Below are 21259 nucleotides of genomic sequence, written 5' to 3' on the forward strand. Positions count from 1 at the left end.
AAGTAGCCTCATTGATTGAAAGTGGTACAACTCACACGTCATTCAGTGCGAGTAAGGGTGGCAGAATTATAATGAGGTGAGGGCAATATCCTGACTAGCCCTTATGCAACACTGCAGGGGTATGTGGCTGCTGAATTAGGGCTACCAAGAATTTAGCTATAGGTGCTGGGGACGGTGTAACAGCTATTGCCTCCAGGGATTGAGTGGATGAGGAGTCAGCAGGGAATAGACTGAGCCATGGTTTCCCACTCCCTTTTAATCATTACACGGCCCAGTGGATGTGTGTTTGTGCATGTACGCGTGTGCCTTTGTGTATGCCTGTATGTATGCACATTATGTACAAATACTCCCTACCCCTAGTGCAACAGAGGGCATGTGGGAGGGTCTTGCCTTTTATAGACTGCAGTTTTCTGAGTAGATGCAAAATTTAAATTCCTGGGTAACTCACTGCATACAACTGAAATAGCATTAAAGAAAATCATATATATAACTTCTGCTTTATAACAGGCACATAAGAGGCAGGTGTTACAAGGGTATTGAGAGACTCCATAATAACACAAACACACCATGCAAATCTAACATAAATAAATCCATGAAAATAAACATAACAAATCCAAACAACGTTTGGTTTTGTAAGATAAAAGTTAATAGACTTCTTTTGATTTATTGGGAGAAAATAGGGTAAACAAACATATTGACTTAAGTGAGAGACAATACATTTTTGTTTGTTTATTCATTTATTTGCATTTATTATATTTATTTCACCATATGGGTACTGTCTTGCCTTTTGGATTAAATTGTGTAATTCATTAATTTTTTTGTTTGGAGAAAGCCTTACTTACAGGATAATCTCTGATGTTTTATAGAATATAAATCAGTAGATAGCTACTGAGACTGATTAAATATCTCGGCTTCGATTCCCCAATTAATCAATCTCAAAAGCTCTTATTGTGAGTACAATACGAAGTAATAGAGATTATTGCTAAACAAACCATAACATGAAAAAATGAATAATCACTTATTCTTCTTACTTTGTGATTATTTGAATGTGCAGTCCTACCATTATCAGAATTTTAAGTGACATTCATCCTTGGGATATGTCAGAACTGAAGAGTGATTTTTGTATTCCATATCTCAAAAGCAAATACTCATTCCACTATGACTTTTTTTTAAGAGAATGGCTGACTATGGGAGCAGCCTGTGAGAAAGTTGAACATAAAGAAGTAAATCAGAGAGGTGTGTGGGGATCTCAGACCTCCTGAATTGTAGTCCCAATTTAGGCATTGACTCTTATTGTGGCTTTTCTGCCATGTCACTTAGGCCAAAATTATGTAGGTGTCTCAAATTAGGCACCTCAGTTCATACTTAGACAACCTCAATAAAGGGTCCTTATTTTCAGAGTTCCTGAGTATTTGCAACATCCATTGATATTTATTCTATAGATAATCTAAATACGCAGATAACACACACACACACACACACACACACACACACACACACACACACACACACACACACACACTGTTTCCTATAAAAGTCATCAAATTCGAATTTCATGAGACTCTTGAGAACTCCTAAATCAAGTCCTACTCTTAGCACCAGGATAGGTTTTCTCCCTCTACTTCTCTCCCCACAGACAAAAATGGCAGATGGGTGGAGAGTGCTGTTCCAATTTTTGGTCTGTTGTATGTATCCAATAAAATGAATGGCATGTCATACACCTGCTTTTGGATATTGTGAGTCAAACTGAAATGCCTGCAACATACCACAAAAAGCATGTATAAAAAAATGTTGCACTATTTGATAGAACATATTAATTCTGTTGTTTTCCCTCTTATTCATATTGTGAAAGGTTTGACTATTTACTTTCCTTCTGCAGTCTCAAAATACTTGTCTGAGGCAAATGAATGGAGAGTTCCCTTGTTCAACGCATGATTCATGAAGGCTTGGGATTATATTGGTAAAATGTCAAATATTAGGGAATTAAAATATTCCTCAGTGTCCACGTGCAGTTTTTAGAGTTAATGTTTGCACTGCAAGCTTTACATTAGCAGATTCAGGTATGAATATACATTAAACTTTTTATCTCCCTAGTGCCTCTATGTCAGAAGGAGCTGAGAAGCCGAAATTATTGAATTGTACACTGGTAAAAATGGCTGTAATTGCATATTGTAGTTGTGTAGAATTTGAGAGTTTGAAAGTTTCACCGGGAACATTACTTTTCTCTGTAAACTCTTGTTATCTTTCGGAGATGTCAGCACAAATCTATCGGGCATGCAGAGCATTAGATTCAATGTAGCATGCAGCCACATCAAACTATTGGCTGGGGATAATGCTATCTCAGAAATAATCACCTGAAAACATGCTCTTTGTGAAGATCTGCAGTGCAGTTCTCAGTATAAATTTAACCATTAGGTTTTCAATAAAGTTTTGTTCTGTATTACTTTTTGGGGGACAATATACTATTTTCTGACATGGTATGAATACAGGGTAAAATTTCAAAAGGAACAAAGTGGTGTTAGATGCTTCTCTCTCATTGAAAATCAATGGGAATTGGATCCCTAACGTCCATTTATGCCTCTGGAAAATCTTTCCCCAAAATTATTAAAGACCAAAGTCTACAGCCTTTACTCAGACAAGACTCCTGTTCAAGTCAGTGGGATTTTGCTTGAGTAAACAATGAGTAGCAAGATATGGCCCTAGATGCTTAGTTCCTTTGCTACTCCTTGATATGTAATTATCAGGTGTTGAGTCATAGCATCTCTTTCTGTGTCTGGCTGGCTGGGAGACAGTTGCCAAGGAGATTGCTGCCTTTATTTTAGATGCAAAAGAGGCATTAGTTAGCCTCCAGGGAGGATTATGTAATCTTGCCTAAATTTCAATAAAATTAAAAAAAAATCTTTAACAAATGACGTACGCTTTTTTTTCTTCAGACCCACCTCTGACCACATAACTTAGCAGATCTGGCAATCCAATTAATAGTAAGTAGGGGAAATTCCCTGTATTAAATAAAACTGAAAATGTAACTAGACTGTGCTAGGATGGTTTTCAGGCTCTACTAACTACTGAGTGATTGTATGTCATCAAGACTGCACAAATATTAAAAATATCTAAAATTTTAGTAACAGCTCAATGGTTGAAAGCTTTTTTGAAAATGTAGGGATTAATAATTAATGCATCACTACCTTTAAAATGGAGTAGACTTTTTCATTTCTGACGCCATACACATATGCATTCCAATACAATTAGTGAATTTACAAAGCAAAATTTGCCAGTAAACTTTCCCAGATTTAACATATTTACTACATAAGAGTGGTTACATAACCATTATGCTTGAGGTTAGGTACTGCAGTAATAAATCTGGTATGCCATGCTGCTTGTAGCCGCACTTTTTGGCTCTGACTCAAGATCCACCACAAAAGTTACTGGAGCTTTCTAGATAGTCTTGACTGTTGATTCTGATAATGTAGATCTCTAAAGTTGGCAATAATGTATTCTCAACTGAAGGTCCCCACTTTGAATTCCATGGCGGACTCTCAGAGCCTAAGTTTGATTTGCTAGGTCTCTCACCACAGGATCTTTTTGTTCAAGCAAGCTTTAGGAGATTTTTCAGAGAAGGGTGTTAGTGGGCTTTCTCTTCACCCTCTCCCCTGGTTCTTGTCACGCAGACAGAAAGCAGAAGGCCAGAAGTCCGAGGTGTGGGCAATGCAATGTTTGTTGGGGTTAGTTTCCAGCAAGCATATCCATAACTCTGATGCCACAGAGCCTTGTTTCTCAGTGTCCCACCCCCACCCCCCATCCTTAGCAGGCATAATTATACCTGAAATGCATGCCCTCAGTCTTACCCCTTAAAATGTATGGTCATGATCTGTTTTGGGAAGTTGTGGGTCTGGGGTCTTCGTCCCACCTCTTTTGTATCCCATGGGAGGGGTAAGGAGTGAGGTTGTGTATGGTCAGTGACAGGCATTTCTTTGGCCTTTTAGTGTTTTATACCTTCCCTCCCCCTCATCCCTCCTTGCCCCTCCCAACTGATTGCTTGACCTTGCCTTGAGATAGGAGTTGAGGCAGTCTTAAAGTGTGCGCTCGTATATTACACTCCCACCATGCCCAGTAACACTTTAACTGTTCTTATCTGTTCTCATTATATTAACAAACCCACCTGGCTAGGCAGAAGCAACATACACAGTGTCTTTGTCCTTTGTTTACACATATTAGTAAGGATCCCTTTGTTCACGCATATTAGTTAAGAATATAAGTGTATCAAGAATCAAACGGGCAAACAAGACCTAAAATTCTATTGCATGCGAAAATACAGGCCTGAATCCTACATAGTCACTAGCACTCCTAACAAAGGGCAGGATTGTCTATGAATAAGCTTGGAGCTCTTTGTTTTTAATATTCACTGAATATTACAAGCTACTTTGTTACAGGCATTATATATATAAAATGATTTAAAATAAAATAGTTGTGACCCTGATTTTTCTGCATAAACATGAGTGATATAATTGAAATGTTAGTCCCATTTGGAGTGATCTTCTGGGTAGCTACAGGTTGGAGACTATAACTAAGGACCCAATCCTGCAAATATTATGCACATGCTTCATTTTAAACATGCGAGTAGTTCCACTGATGTCAATTATTCTACTCATGCTGAAATTCAAGCACATGTGTGTTTTTTGGTATAGGGCAAAAGGTGGCCCATTGCGTCTCTCTCAGCAGCCAGCACTTTGAATTACAAATAAACATTTAAATATGAATCTAGGTGTTGGTTGATCAAAACTATGGGGCAGGTCTCATTTACATTGGTGGGACTTTGTTCTGCTCTGTCAGTGGAAAGGGGAGCTAAATTGGGTTAATTATAACTTACACTTAGTTTAAATGAGAATCAGATCCTAAGTATTTGACCAATGTTTACCTGGTTTCCTCTTCCACAACCTGATCTATGTATGCTGTGTTACTGGGACGTATGGGAGTGGGGGCTGATCAGGTCTCAGGCCTACAGCTGATCTGGCTACACAATGGGTAAAATATAGAAGACTAGCACAGCTTCCATGGAGTCTTTTTTTTTTTTTGCCTTTGACATTTGTTCTCAGAAATCTTGCAAAATATACTGTTCAGCCAAACGCCTGAACTAACCTCAGATTTTACAGTCTTAATGACTTTAGTCAGTTAATGCTACTTGTTTTGCTTTCTCTCTCTCTCTCTCTCTCTGAAATTTACAGTTCCATCAGTTATTTAAACAATACTATGGCCATATGTTACCCTTGACCCATGTGTTCAACTTCACTAAAGTTAAAACACCTCCAGGTTCAGTCAGCAAAGAAAAATCACATTCATTAGATGCTGTAAATCTACTCAGGTGCTCTACATTAAATCCAAATTGACATGGATAATTCATTAGATGGTTAGTTGGTTCCCTGTGAGCACATTTTGATAAACTTGATTTTGATAATACTATATTTCATTTTCACTGTAATATAGTTGAAACAGCTGATGGTAGCACTTTATTTTTCCCCCTCTAGGGGCAAGGGCAGTATTGGGTAGTGTTTGCTGACTCTAAGAACTGTCTTTATAGTTTTCCATTCATAAAATAAAATGTAATATAAAATCACTGCTGCATTTTTGTTTGGCTACCGGCAGTTGTGGAGAAATTAACAGCATTTTTCTAATTTTCACTTCATCCAGTATTTTTGAGAGAGAGGAAATTATGATAGTAGGAATTGCAGTGATTAAGACTGCCTATTAAATGCTAATGGTCCCCAATTTTTTCAGGCAATTAAAATAATATATATGGTTTCCCTTTTAATACGCTCTTAGTTTGACAATAATGCAGTACTTTGACACCAATTATCTTCAGTGATTGACTATTTAAGCACCCAGTACACAGGAGAGGTAGATTTATTTACATATATGTGTGGGTATATATAGTAATATATATGTGTGTGTGTGTGTGTGTGTGTGTGTAAATGATTATGTAGTATATTGGTTTTATTAGCACACATTTGGAATAGCTCTATTACCCAGTGGCAAAGTCCCAGGCGAGTTGTCCAGACCTTCCAAAACAATTGTGAATAAAATCTTAATAATACCTAGCTCTTATAGATCTCAAAGCATGTCACAATGTTTTTAATGTATTTATCCTCACAATACCCCTGCGAGGTAGGGAAATGCTATTATCCCTTTATACAGATAGGAAACTGATGCACAGAGAGGCTAATTGACTAGTTCTGGATTATACAGGAAGGCTGGAGTGGAGCAGAGAATAGAACCTGGGTCTCCCAAATCCTAGGTCAGTAGCCTAATCATTGAATTATAATGCCACATGATATATGAGTTATCTCTTCTTCTTCCTTATTCAACTATCCCTCGATGCGAGGATGATATATGCCCAGGGGGTTCATTGATGGGTTTTTAATTTACATGCCAAGTATAGAAAAGCTATTTTGGAAACATTGTGAAGAGAAAAAAAAATACTTCCTTCTACCCCATCCCCACCTGTAAAAGCCGTGTGCTCTAGTTGTTTTGAGCCAAATGGAGTTGAAACTGGGCTCCAGCTTTGCAACAGTCTGGCAATATAAAATAACTAAGATGCCAACTTAACTGGGTTCCTTTTAATGGAGAATCCCTGGGCCGATATTACAATCATACAAAATCTATCCTGTAGTGGCACCAGGCAAGAACCATATGATTATGGCATTTTAGTATTTGTGGTCCCAAGTTAGATTTAACTGATTTTTTAAAGGTGCTCCATAAGTAAATAATTCAAGGAAAGAACGCAGGTGGCTAGGGACTTGCTCCTCAACAGTACCTTATGGAGCAGCCATGAGGCCTGCTTCGGCACCCATAGAATCATAGAATATCAGGGTTGGAAGGGACCTCAGGAGGTCATCTAGTCCAACCCCCTGCTCAAAGCAGGACCAATTCCCAACTAAATCATCCCAGCCAGGGCTTTGTCAAGCCGGGCCTTAAAAACCTCCAAGGAAGGAGATTCCACCACCTCCCTAGGTAACGCATTCCAGTGCTTCACCACCCTCCTAGTGAAATAGTGTTTCCTAATATCCAACCTAGACCTCCCCCACTGCAACTTGAGACCATTGCTCCTTGTTCTGTCATCTGCCACCACTGAGAACAGCCGAGCTCCATCCTCTTTGGAACCCACATTCAGGTAGTCGAAAGCAGCTATCAAATCCCCCCTCATTCTTCTCTTCTGGAGACTAAACAATCCCAGTTCCCTCAGCCTCTCCTCATAAGTCATGTGCTCCAGACCACTAATCATTTTTGTTGCCCTCCGCTGGACTCTTTCCAATATTTCCACATCCTTCTTGTAGTGTGGGGCCCAAAACTGGACACAGTACTCCAGATGAGGCCTCACCAATGTCGAATAAAGGGGAATGATCACATCTCTCGATCTGCTGGCAATGCCCCTACTTATACAGCCCAAAATGCCATTAGCCTTCTTGGCAACAAGAGCACACTGTTGACTCATATCCAGCTTCTCGTCCACTGTGACCCCTAGGTCCTTTTCTGCAGAACTGCTACCTAGCCATTCGGTCCCTAGTCTGTAGCAGTGCATAGGATTCTTCCGTCCTAAGTGCAGGACTCTGCACTTGTCCTTGTTGAACCTCATCAGGTTTTTTTTGGCCCAATCCTCTAATTTGTCTAGGTCCCTCTGTATCTGATCCCTACCCTCCAGCGTATCTACCACGCCTCCCAGTTTAGTGTCATCTGCAAACTTGCTGAGAGTGCAGTCCACACCATCCTCCAGATCATTAATAAAGATATTAAACAAAACTGGCCCCAGGACCAACCCTTGGGGCACTCCGCTTGAAACCGGCTGCCAACTAGACATGGAGCCATTGCTCACTACCCGTTGAGCCCGACGATCTAGCCAGCTTTCTATCCACCTTACAGTCCATTCATCCAGCCCATACTTCTTTAACTTGGCGGCAAGAATACTGTGGGAGACTGTATCAAAAGCTTTGCTAAAGTCAAGGAATAACACCCAATACCTCTTCATATTGTCTGGCCCCTCAGACAAGTTCAGAACCGAGCGAGCAAATGTTCCTCAGCCAGACTCTGATGCCTCTCCCAAGAGGGAGGGAGATCATTTTCCTTCCTTGGTCCGCTGAGAAAAAGTTCTCACAAAAGGGACCGCAGCTGCTCCAGAGATCGGGGAGATTCATCCTCCTCTTCCAGGATGAGTGCAGACTAGTACCATGATTCTTCTGGTATGCAGGATGGAGCTGAGCCATCTGCTTGCTCTCTGGTACTGAGGTGACATCAGTTAGATGCTACACCATTGACTCTGAAACCATCCCTGGGACTGCTGTTGAGTCCAGTACTGACGACATCAGCACCATCTATTTCCGTGCGACTGGTGTACCAAGCAGCGTTAGACTTGCTTTACCTCTCTGTTCCTGACTCCCCAATTATTCAGGAGCATTGAGCTGCCGGCACTACTTCTTTGTGGTCCTCAGCAGTGCCTGGATTAATTGTAGAACTGTCTCAATTGTCTACATCATCTTCAGCAACACCTCAGAGTGGGCAGCTGAGGTTTGCCACCTTATCTGTACTGAAGGGTCTGTTGGCACAGTTACTGTCTTCGGTACTGATGATGACTGTGGTACAATCCACATCTACAGGGTCGGTCCTGATCCTGGGTTTGGTGCCATCTCCTGTTTTGGTATTGAGTGGGAGTATGATGCCCCTGACAGTCCTCAAATGTTGACTACTTTATCTACCTTGGTATCAATGCAACTGACATTTTCGGCTTCAGATGAGGCTGGATGTTTGCTCACTCCACCTGGGATGTCTCCCTGGTTGTCTTTGGATGCTTCTGTGGAGGGTTGTCAGGGTTAAGCTCAGGGGAATCCTCCCAGTCTCCCTGAGCTTTGAGACACCATTCTCATAGATTGTCAAAACTTCCTATGGATTGAGATTGAGAATGGTCTGTGGAGAACAGAATGTTGAGGTCCATTTTAGGAGAATGGTGTATTCTGGCTATCAGTCTGTTTGCAACAAAAAACAATAAGTGTCATTGATTTTATCTCCTGAGCATGCCTCGGTCCTGGCTCCTTGATGTATGTCTTGCACCTGATTTGGGGATCAGAATTTATATATTCCTTCTCTCCAATCCCAATCATCCCTCATGTCATTCTCAAACTGAAGTTGGATCATGCCAAGCTGATTCTCATTGTACCAGAGTGGCTGAGACTGTTGGCTCTCCGATCTCTTCAGTTTATCAGTTTGACCACCCTTATCTCTTCCTCTTTATCCTGACATACTGATCCAGCACCCTGGTCAGGGCAAGCAGCACCTCACAGCATGGATGCTACATGGATAGGTGAAGAGGAGGAATGATGTTTGGAAGCAGTTCAACAAGTGTTACTTAATAGTGGGAAACCTTCCACTTGGCCAAATAAGTAGCCCTAGTAGTTGTAATTTTCATTTTGATCACTAGCCTGGGAAATTCAGCTAATGCTGGCCTGCATTCGGGACATCTTGGGGTACCGGTTGTACCTTCAGTCTTCTGGTCTTTCACCCATTTTGTTAAGGGTTCACTTAGTGAACTCAGTGTTTCCTCCGTCCATCCAAGGCAAGTCAGTTTTCTTGAACTCCATGGTAGTGAGATTTCTAAGAAGAGACATTCGTTTCCTTGTGGGACCATAACACTCTTAAGCTGCCTTTATGAGGCCTCCATTCGAGCCCTTGGCAACTTGTTCTTTTGTCCCTCCTGTGCCAGAAGACAGTCTTCCTTATTGCTATAACATCAGCAAGGAGAGTAAGTGAGCTGCAGGGCTTAACAGCAGAACCCCCGTATATGCAATCTTTCAAAGATAAGGTGGCCCTACAGTCATATCCAATTTTTTTGTCGAAAGTGGTTTCACCTTAATCAAATGATTTACTTCCTGGTGTTCTTTCCTAAACTGGACTCAAATACAGATGAACAGTGACTTCACACATTGGTTATGAGATGGTGCTTAACCTAGAGAGAACTAAGCCTTTTCAGGCATCACCTGGTCTTTTTGTCTCCTATATGGATTGAATGAAGGGTCAGGCTATCTCTGCAAAGATGATTTACAGGTGGATAACTTCCTGGATGAGAGCATGTGAAGTAGCTCAGACCATACCTCCATAAAGATTACGGGCTCATTTGACAAGGGCCCAAACAATGTTGATAGCATTCCTCAATGATGTTTCAATATTGGACATTTGCACGTCTGCTACCTGATCTTCAGTACGTACTTTTACCAAGCGCTATGTAGTTACCACTGCATTTAGGTCAGATGCAGACCTTGGGAAAGCAGTACTGAAGTCATTGTTTAAATAGACTCTGAGCCGCTCCTCCTGTGAGTACTGGGTGTGAGTCACCTGAGTGGACTAAATGCTTGCAACTACTTGAAGAATGAAAAATGCTGTTCTTGTTATTGTACTCCACAAGCAATTTTCTCTCCAATTTACATCTCAAAGAACAACAATTACAATGCATATAGGTAACCATTTATTTCCTGGGTTTATAATGCTTGGGTTTTGGATAATTACAATAGTTGTATAAGGTATTTTACCCCAAATTACTGATATGAATTCTTGATCTTAATTCAATCTTAACATAATTTTTGTCTGGGAATTTCCAAGGTTTTTTAACTTACAAATTGCACACATGATCCATAAATGAGGAACTAAATGAAAATGTTAACAAGTGATATCTCTAATGATTTGAAGATATGAAGTATCAACTTCAAATCTATTTATTAATTTTTCAGCTTTTATGGTCAGATTCACTGTCATGTTCTGGCTGTTTTACTCGACTCTAGAAAAGCCAAATCAGACAGAGTATACTGGACACTGAAGCTGAGTTTAAAGCTGCTTTGCTTGGCAGAGCAGTGTAAAGCTCTTGTGCCGCAAATTCGCCCGCCTCTTGCACCTTCCTATATTCCTCTGCATTCCCTCACAAATTCCGTGTTCTTATTGTCCTTTATATTTCCCTGAAACGCACACCAGTTTTCCTCTTCCCTCCATTACCAACCACACTTCCCCCCCCATCAGTTTTCTCTTCTGCTACTACATTAATTCATGGATGCATGTGCACACACACTCCACTGTTTTCTGTTCCCTACAGCCCTCTCTCTGGAGTAGATTTGGTACCTTCTGAAAAGAAATAATTAGGGTCAATGGTAATTTTTTCCATTGTTTTTCATTTAAAGTTACTGTCAGCAGGGTTTGGTGCATGAAATTATCTCCTTCAGAAAACACATGGAGAATTGCCCTATTCAAAATGGTCATCACCTCCAAATGCTCTTAAAAGAAATGAAGCCAAACTGTCTTGGAGTGCTGGTGGCCCCTATACTGTTAGGAGGAGACACTCAATCACATTCATAGCAATGGTAGAGATATGCCCTTTTCATAATAGTCATCTAACTAAGGGCAGCGCTGGCTTCAGTTTTGTTGAGAACAATGGGAAGATGACAGCCATTTTGAAAGATGGCATTTTTCTTGTGGAATCATTTGGAGCAGAACATTATTTGACAGCTGCTGCTGAAGGAGAAATTTTCAGTTCTCTCTCTCCATATATACATAACCCTCCCCCACACCAAAAAAACCCACCTTAAAATGTAACCTTTGCACAAGAGTTCAATTATTTTTAATTATATAGGAAGTTTGCGGTATCTGCATTATTTCTATTTTTTTTAATGTAGCTTAAGCAATTGATGGGGAAGGCAAGCTGCATTTTTAATATGTAACAAAGTGGTTAAATTCCTGCTTTAAGTGCAAAACTCGTCTCATCATTAAATATGGAGCTGACAGTTGTTCTCCATAATATATAACATGCATGCTGCACATAATTAAATATCTTTCATACTGCAGTTTAGAGTACAGAAGCATAACAAAATTTTCACCTTTGGCAGTCATGTTTTTTACAAGTTCATAAAAATATGTAACAGTTTAATCTATAGGCTGGAATAATGTCTTCAGAGGCTTCTTTGTACCACCAAAACTTGGTTGTAGGCAAGGGGTGTGTTAATTATGTCCTCATCTCTTCAGAATTTCCTGGACAAAGCAAAATTTTTAAATTTAATATAGCCAGGAGTGAATTTCATCCTCAGTAAGTAATTATGTTGCCCTGTGAGGGTACCACATTGGAAATGTAATACAATTATACAGTACACCGCTACCTCGATATAACGCGACCCGATATAACACGAATTTGAATATAACACGGTAAAGCAGTGCTCCGGGAGGGGGCGGAGCTGCGCACTCCGGTGGATCAAAGCAAGTTCAATATAACGCGGTATCACCTATAACACGGTAAGATTTTTTGGCTCCTGAGGACAGCGTTATATCGAGGTAGAGGTGTACTATATAAAAAGTACAATAACCACATAATTGAAATGTAGGTACTTCTAACATGCCAGAAAACTGGTACCACATAAAAATAATTTTATTTTAATGGAATATTGCATTAACCAATTTTTCAAGTTAATAACAACAAGGTAGTATCAAATAAAATGTCACTAATATGTATAGCTATTACTTATTTGGGGTTTTGTTTTATTTTTGCTGTTTGAAAGTTATCTGTATTCACTCATAATGAAATTTCTTACTTTTTAAGAGCATTTTTTTTTCTACTAGGTTATTCAGATAAATTTTGAAGAATTTGATCTGGAGATTGGCTACGACACACTGACAATTGGTGACGGAGGGGAAGTCGGTGATCCTAAAACTGTGCTGCAAGTGTAAGTCTCTGTTGATTTGATATGCTTTGCAGAATTACTTTAATATAGGGTTTTCTGGTGGTATTGAATGATGCATAGATTGGACAAAATTATTTTCTGGTGTAACCTGAGAGATGAATAACACCAACAGAAAAATAATCTTATGGAGCTCATCAAATTATTCAAGACTGACATATAGGATAAGGTATTTTAGTTCATATTTACCATTCTAGTTTCAAAAGAAGATGGGCATGAGAGCTAAAACAGAATAATGTAGCCCATTTCTTCAGGCAGACTGATTCTGTTTTGCTAAAAATAAGCCTATAAATGCAGTTTTCCCAGGGTTACTATGTTCCTCTGCAAGGGCTGGCTGGTCAGATTAAGAATGTGATATAGAGGAAAGGGAATGGACAGAGAAATGTACTGCTTAAGTAATTGTCTTCTTTAATAAGCCCATCTTGACAGCAAATGAACCATAGGAACCTTTATAGCTCACTGACTATGACAGGTAAGCCCTGAACACAGGCTAGATCGTCTCTGTAATTTCCTGTTAAATATTGCTGTTACCTAAACCATCTAATATTATGATTTCGTCAGTCCTGGGTACCTAATGCAGGTAACTTACTGAGTGTCTATCTTTGGGTTTTAGATTGCCACCCATCACCACAGTATCTATGCGCCTAAATCTATTTTATAATAATCAGTTTGTTAGGTCCTGGATTCAGATTTGTCATTTACTTAACCGGCTGGTGTTTGGCTCTCTTGCGGTGATCAGTCCCAAGAAGCCAAGTTCATAAAAATATATTTAATTAATAATGTTTAAAAAGACATCAAATATAAAACAATTATTCTGACCTTAATTTCCATATATTTTGAAAAGGGCAGAACAGTGTAACTTGACATTAGTTGTCTTTTGTTAACTTGTGTTGTATTGGGTTTTTTTCCTCTAATCTTTTTCAATTGTAATAATCTGGAGCAAAAGTAGCTATAAATTGTGTGTGATTTGTTTTCATGAGGTCCATTTGTATGCATTTAATTTAGTATTCCATATTTGCTTCATTTTTCTTTAAAAATAAATAAAGATAATATTTTGTTGCTTAGAGAAGATCATATGAGTAGATCATATGAGTAGATCATAAGTGAAACTTTTTGGCCAGTACTTTTTTTTTCTGTGAATAATACAAATGCACAACATTGAAACATTTCACAAAATTGTTGTGGGGAAAAAACATTGATATTTTCAAAATCAAACCTTTTAGATTTTTCACTTTGAAACTACTTTTTAGTTCAAAATTTCCCTTTAATTTATTTTATAAATTCAGAAACATTTGAACATGATCAAAATTGAAATGTTTTGATTTTGAGATAAAATATTTCATTTGACCTGAAAAAAAAAATTAAATTATTTTCCAAATTAAAGATGAACCAAAAAATCTGTTATTTTCCCAACTCTATTTCTAAGAGATTGGTCTTTTGCAAATAGCTGCGTAAATAATGTGCAAATGGGGAGAAGGGTTTATATTTTTTTTAACAAATATCTTTTTAATAATCACTTCTGAACAGAGGCCTTATGTGCCGACTTTCATTCTGATTATTTTTCAAAACTGAGTTTTAAACTCTGAATATAAGAGTTCATATAATGAAAGTGCTGGGAAAAACAAAACCGTAGCTTCTCAAGTGGGTATAATATATCTGTATAAAATGAATCAAACATAAAAGTTCGATCCTGGACAAAAATAGACATAATTGTTCAAACAAAATAAATCATCAGTTAAAAATGGAAGAGACCTTATAGGGACATCTAGTCCACCCCCTGCCGATGCAAGTTTATTCCCTACAGTACATTATCTAGTCATTTGTTTTAAAGTGTTTTTAAATGTCCTGAGCAATAAGGCTTCTATCACATCCCATAGGTGTTTATAGCAAACCTAACTAGATCATAGTGCACAATGTCAGGAGGATCTTTTTGATATTCACCTTATTTTCCCCTTTCTTAAGTTCATCTAATTACTCCTAATTATACAGCCTTGAACCTTGCTCTATCTCCTTGGCATTTATACCCTTCAAGTGTCTACAGACTTTCATCATGACTCTCCCTTAGCAATATTACCCTTTTCATCATAAGATAAACCCTAACTATTCTTTGTGGCTCTTTTCTGTACTCCTACCTTTTTGTCAATATCTGGGATATTACTGTGTGGCAAGATGGTGCACTGTAGACTCACAACCTGGCTTGATGCACAGTAACTTACCCTGTAGACTTAAATCAGCACAAAAACTGTGTATATGTAACCCACACACCTCCTGGGTGTGGTGTTCCGTTCCATCTAGTGGCACTGAGACCACTTAGAGAGAGAGAGAGAGAGATAAAATGTGTCTGCTCTACAGCCTTAAGGTAACAGCCAGTTGGCTTTTAGCTCATGCTGTAGAGGCTCATGCACTAAGCTCTAGAGGTTCTCGGTTCGATCCTGCCCGCCGACGACCAAGTTCTGTCGGCGTTACAAGTGGGGGTTCGTCCAGGATTTCAACTGGGAAGTCTCTGAAGCTCGGGATGTGCTTCCTCAGCTAGGGGAAGTATGTAACTTGCACATCTTCTGGGTGTGGTGTTCTGTCCCATCTGGAGACAGAGAGAGAAAGAGACTGCTCTATAGTTAGTCAGTTGGCTTCTACCTCATGCAGTAGAGGCTTATGCACTAAGCTCCAGAGGTCCCAGGTTCAATCCTGCCCGCCAACAATCGGGGTCTGTTGGTGTTACATGTAGAGAAGCCCTCAATATTTCAAATGCAATCACATTTGTATAGCAATATATATCTTCAAAGGACCATATATACATCATTATTCACATTATATTGAAAAGTTAGAAAGTAAGGCCTGGTCCACACTACCCCCCCCCACTTCGGACTAAGGTACGCAAATTCAGCTAGGTTAATAACGTAGCTGAATTCGAAGTACCTTAGTCCGAACTTACCGCGGGTCCAGACGCTGCAGGCAGGCTCCCCCGTCGATGCCGCGTACTCCTCTCGCCGAGCTGGAGTACCGGCGTCGACAGCGAGCACTTCCGGGATTGATCCGGGATCGATTTATCACGTCTAGACAAGACGCGATAAATCGATCCCAGAACATCGATTGCCTGCCGTCGGACCCGGAGGTAAGTGTAGACGTACCCTAAGATTATTATCCCCATTTTTATACAGGGAAAGTGAGACACAGATGTTGAATGACATTCCCAAGAGCACACAGCAGTCACAGGTAGAGACAGAATTAGAACTCACATGCTCCTACTTCCCTGGACCACACTGCCTCATCTGAGGGGAGAGCATTTATTAAGCACTAATTCTTCAGGTTCTAATACCACTTAAATTAAGTGTTGGTATTATTATCTTTGGCACTTAAATTACTGTAACACATTCAGATACAGTGCAGCAATATTTTACATTTTGACAAATGTAGTGAACCATTCTGTACTGGTTTGGTTTCATTAAAGGTGTTAATATTTTACAAGAATGTATTTGATGATGAGGCATATTTTGAAGAATGATGAAATTACAGTATTGAAGCTGTCAAGAATATGAATGAACTCTATCATTTTCTCTTATCAATGCATTACTCAAATTGTCATGATATTCTATTAAGTAAGGATTAACATAAAATGTAACAGGGAAGTTGTGATCAGTAGAGAGCTGAGCAAATAAATTGCAACAAATATTTTCAGTTCAGAGGATGCTGATGACCAGAACATGATTTCCTCAAATTATTTTGAAGGTTCTATGTTTGTTGTGACTGGTCACATCTGACACATAGGTATTGTTTCTGTTCCCCAAGAGTCTGAGTATCAATTGTTTTGCAATAAAGCTTGTGGCAGTCACTAGGTATAAAACCTCTCAGGAAGAATTAACAATGTAAGTCAAGGCAGTAGATAATTAGGGAATGTTAGGAAATTGTAAATCTTTTCCTGTCTGGGCCTATAGAAAAAATAGGCTACTGTGCAACTTAGAGGCTGGGGTGGAATCCACAAAAGAACTTAGGCAGCTGTGTTCCTGTTTTGGCTCTACTGTGATTCACTACACTCTTGCTGAACCATGTAGACATCTAAACTGAGCACCTGTTTTTCAGGGTAAAAATTTCCTAGGCACCTAAGTTTCTGCCTCTGGGCATGTGCACTGCTGCCTCCCTTTAGGCATCCGGACACACATCTCCCACCTAAGCCTCAAAGTGATTCATGAAACAGGGGAAGACAGGCATTTGGCCACCTAAGTCATGTGCAGGGGTCCATCCCACAGGTATGCTCATTCAAAATCCAGAAGGATGAGAAGGTGATGGTACCCACCTTATAATTTTTAACCACACTCACTTGGAATGGGAGAGACCCAGGTTTAATTTCCCCATCTCTGCTAGAGTGTGAGAAAAAATTTGAACAAGTGTCTCCACCTCTCAGGAGAGTAATGACAGAGCTAGGGGTTAGTCCAATGTGGGGCTCCCTCGGTTTCTCCTGTTGAAGCTTTTCTGCTGTAGATAAATAATGAAAGAGTGATTGGAGCAGAGGGACTGGACCCTGGGTCATTCTCTCTCTCACCCAATTCAATCGTTTTTCTTCCAGCAGATTTTCATATAATACGGTGAGAATGCAAAGTCCTACCCACGAACGTTGTCATCAAATCCTTGTTAGACGTGTTTACCTGCCACTTTACCAAGGCTAATTAGGAAGATTATCAGTGTCTGAACCCACTAATTATACCAGGCACTGCTAGACACTTATTACCCAAAGCACCTGGGGCCCACATCATCAACTTGAGTAAATTCGTGTAGTTTAATTGAAGTCAATGGGGGCTATAATTACAACAGGTGAGGACCTAGCTCCTAATTTGCAAAGTGCCATTCAGGAAAGTGCTAGGGGTGAACAAAATGAATTGTCAGTGTTTTAATTTTACAGAAGTGGGGTAAACCTTGTGAAAGTTTAGGGTCATTTCCCCCATGAAAGTGCTAAGGTATTTTGTGCACAATGGCAATTTCCAACAATGTGGAAAAAATGAATTTATTAAACAGAAATTGTACTAATTTCCATTGCCCTAAATTATAAAAATGTTTTCCATTGAGACCAAAATTAAATGTAGGTCTGGAAATTCTCAATGGCTGTTGCCAAAATCTAGAATCAGCCAGCTACCAGAGACAATTACCAAAATCTAGAGGTGGCCAGTCCACCAATGCTTGTTCTAGAGGAGAGACATCCTGTTATTAACTTGGCAGTTTATGAAATTGCCAGTCATGGCAAGATATATTCTTTTTGTAGCAGGAATAAGCATTTAATACATTAATTATTTAATTTCTGCCACGCAGTTATTGGTTCAGTGCTGGCAATAGTCTGTATAGTAGCTCCATCTGTCAACACAGATGTGGGAAACTGACGTGAATTTCTCACAAAAAAGAGTATTTGAACAGAAGCAGGCTAAGATGATCAGGGAAGAGTTCTAAAATTAGCTACAGTATGTATTTTAAATAATCCATTTTGAAGCTCCAGCACAGCTTCAACGATTGACTTGAATTGGAAAATAATTTTTGAATGCCCTTTTTAGGAGATAAACAATTCCTAGACATTGTCTGATCTCTTTCTAATGATCCTGGCTTCATTTTCAAGAAAGGAAACTGAGCTAAGTTAGTTGCAACCCATCTGTTCTCATAGACAGGCCCCTGCCAACTTGGAAAAAAAGAGTTGTTCAGTACACATTCTGTTTTTAAAAAAGGACACATTATAAAAAGAAGTGGTGTCTACTATTCTGCCAGATACAGTTTTCATTAGGGCTATATTCACAAAGGGATTTAGGCACCTAACTACCACTTTAGGTGCCTAAATCCAAAATGTAGATCTTCAAAACCTCTGCTTACCTGTTTCCTAATCCTGTAGGCACCTAAAGTCCCTAGGCATCCAAGTTTCTGCCACTAAAGTCCCCTACACACCTAAAACTCTGCCACTGGACAGCTGCCTGTTCTAATGCCTCGGTGCCTAGCTCACGTCTAAGTCCATGCAGGATCTTCAAACGAGGTATCCCCCTGCATAGTCTTGCCTGTGGGGCTCAATCTGGTAGGCAATCTCAGAGGTTGCCTAACAGATCAGGCCCTGCACAAAACTCTGCTGCTGCTGCTGCCCTTATAACTTCTGGCTCAGTGGTTAGAGTTCTTACCCAGGATGTAGGAGACCAGGGTGCAAATCCCCCCTTTACCTGATTTGGAGTAGGGAATTGAAGACAAATCCTCCCACTCCCAGGTGAATAACATAACCACTGAGATATGGAATCACTCTTTTTTCTTTTTCTTTTTCTTTCACCCAATGACTAGTTAACCATTGGAACAAATTAATAAGGGTTGTTGTCAATTCTCTACTGCTGGCAATTTTAAAATCAATATTGGATTTTTTTTTCTGAAAATTATACTCTAGTGAGTTCAAACATAAATTAATTATTTTTTCTTATTGTCTCTTATTGAGAATGATATGAAACAGTTTAACTTAAAATGCCCTAAATAAACTGTTTCCCTTTTTAAAAGAGAGAGTTACTTCAGGTTTTGTTCCTACTCAGGAGAGATTGTATGGTCTAGTGGTTGAAGCAGTGGACTGGAAGCGAGGGATAAGGAACCACTTACATGAGTAATTTCTCACTAACATGAGTAAGGGTTCTGCAATCAGGCCCTTAATCTTTTTTCTATGTTTCAGTTATTTTTTTCTTTTCCTATGTTATCGCTGCCATGATAGGTTATGATGAGAACAAGAAGATTATCCTGGTGGGATAATAAGCATGACTTGAACATTGGTGTAGAAGGGTATAGCTTGCTCAGGAAGGATAGACAGGGGAAAAAGGGAGGAGGTGTTGCCTTATATATTAAAAATGTATACACTTAGACTGAGGTTGAGTTGGAAATAGGAGACAGACTTCTTGAAAGTCTCTGGGCAAGGATAAAAGGGGTAAAAAACAAGGGTGATGTCATGCTAGGGTCTACTACAGTCCACCAAACCAGGAAGAAGAGGTGGATGAGTATTTTTTTAAACAATTAACAAAATCATCCAAAGCACAGGACTTGGTGGTGATGGGGGACTTCAACTACCCAGACATCTTTTGGGAAAATAACAGAGCAGGGCACAAATTATCCCATAAGTTCTTAAAATGTATTGGAGACATTTTTTTTAGTTCAGAAGTTGGAGAAAGCTACAAGGGGAGAGGCAGTTCTAGATTTGATTTTGACAAATAGGGAAGAACTGGCTGAGATTTTGAAAGTGGAAGGTAGCTTGTGTGAAAGTTATTATGAAATGATAGGGTTCATGATTCTAAGGAATGGTAGGAGGGAGAACAGCAAAATAAAGACAATGGATTTCAAGAAGGCAGACTTTAGCAAACTCAGGGAGTTGGTTAGTAAGTAAGTCTAAAGGGGAAAAACAATAGAAGACAGTTGGCAATTTTTCAAAGAGACATTATTTAGGGCACAAGAGCAAACTATCCCACTGCATAGGAAAGATAGGAAGTATGGCAAAAGACCACAGTGGCTTAACCAGGAGTTCTTCAATGATCTAAAAATCAAAAGAGTCCTACAAAAAGTGGAAACTAGGTCAAATTACAAAGGATGAATATAAACAAATACACAAGTATGTAGGGACAAAATTAGAAAGGCCAAGGCACAAAACAAGATCAAACTAGCTAGAGACATAAAGGGTAACAAGAAAACATTCTACAAATACATTAGAAGCAAGAAGAAGACCAAGGACAGGGTAGGCTCATTACTCAATGGGGGCAGGGGGAAATAACAGAAGTGCAAATGGCAGAGGTGCTTAATGACTTCTTTGTTTTGGTTTTCACCAAGAAGGTGGTGGTAATTGGATGTCTAACATAGTGAACGCCAGTGAAAATGAGGTAGGGTCAGACGAGGCTAAAATAGGGAAAGAACAAGTTAAAAATTACTTGGACAAATTAGATGTCTTCAAGTCACCAGGGCCTGATGAAATGCATCCTAGAATACTCAAGGAGATATCTGAGTCATTAGCAATTATCTTTGAAAAGTCATGGAAGATTGGAGAGATTCCAGAAGACCGGAAAAGGGAAAATATAGTGCCAATCTATAAAAAGGGAAATAAGAACAACCCAGGGAATTACAGAACAGTCAGCTTAACGTCTGTACCCAGAAAGATAATGGAGCAAATAATTAAGCAATCAATTTGCAAACAACTAGAAGATAATAAAGTGATAAGTAACAGTCAGAAAGGATTTGTGAAAAAACAGTCATGTCAAACCAACCTGATAGCTTTCTTTGACAGGGTAACAAGCTTTCTGGATGGGGGGTAGAAGTAGATGTGATATATCTTGACTTTAATAAAGCTTTTGATACTGTCTCGCATGACCTACTCATAAACAAACTAGGGAAATACAACCTAGATGGAGCTACTATAAGGTGGGTGCAAAACTGGTTGGAAAACCATTCCCAGAGTGTAGTTATCAGTGGTTCACAATCATGCTGGAAGGGCATAACGACTGGTGTCCCGCAGGGATCAGTTCTGGGTCCGGTTCTGT

General features: G+C 39.4%; 1 protein-coding gene across 3 annotated transcripts in view; it reads left to right on the plus strand.

The window, feature by feature from the left end:
• Nucleotides 1-21259, plus strand: part of CSMD3 (CUB and Sushi multiple domains 3) — a 1171353-nt gene that overhangs the window by 568791 nt on the left and 581303 nt on the right. For all 3 annotated transcript variants that reach the window (XM_065399724.1, XM_065399725.1, XM_065399726.1), the window contains one exon: nt 12631-12734. In XM_065399724.1, coding sequence (XP_065255796.1) covers nt 12631-12734 — 104 coding nt within the window. The remainder of the gene's footprint in view (nt 1-12630; nt 12735-21259) is intronic.

This window comes from Emys orbicularis, chromosome 2 (assembly GCF_028017835.1).
Source record: "Emys orbicularis isolate rEmyOrb1 chromosome 2, rEmyOrb1.hap1, whole genome shotgun sequence".
NCBI classification, from domain to species: Eukaryota; Metazoa; Chordata; order Testudines; family Emydidae; genus Emys; species Emys orbicularis.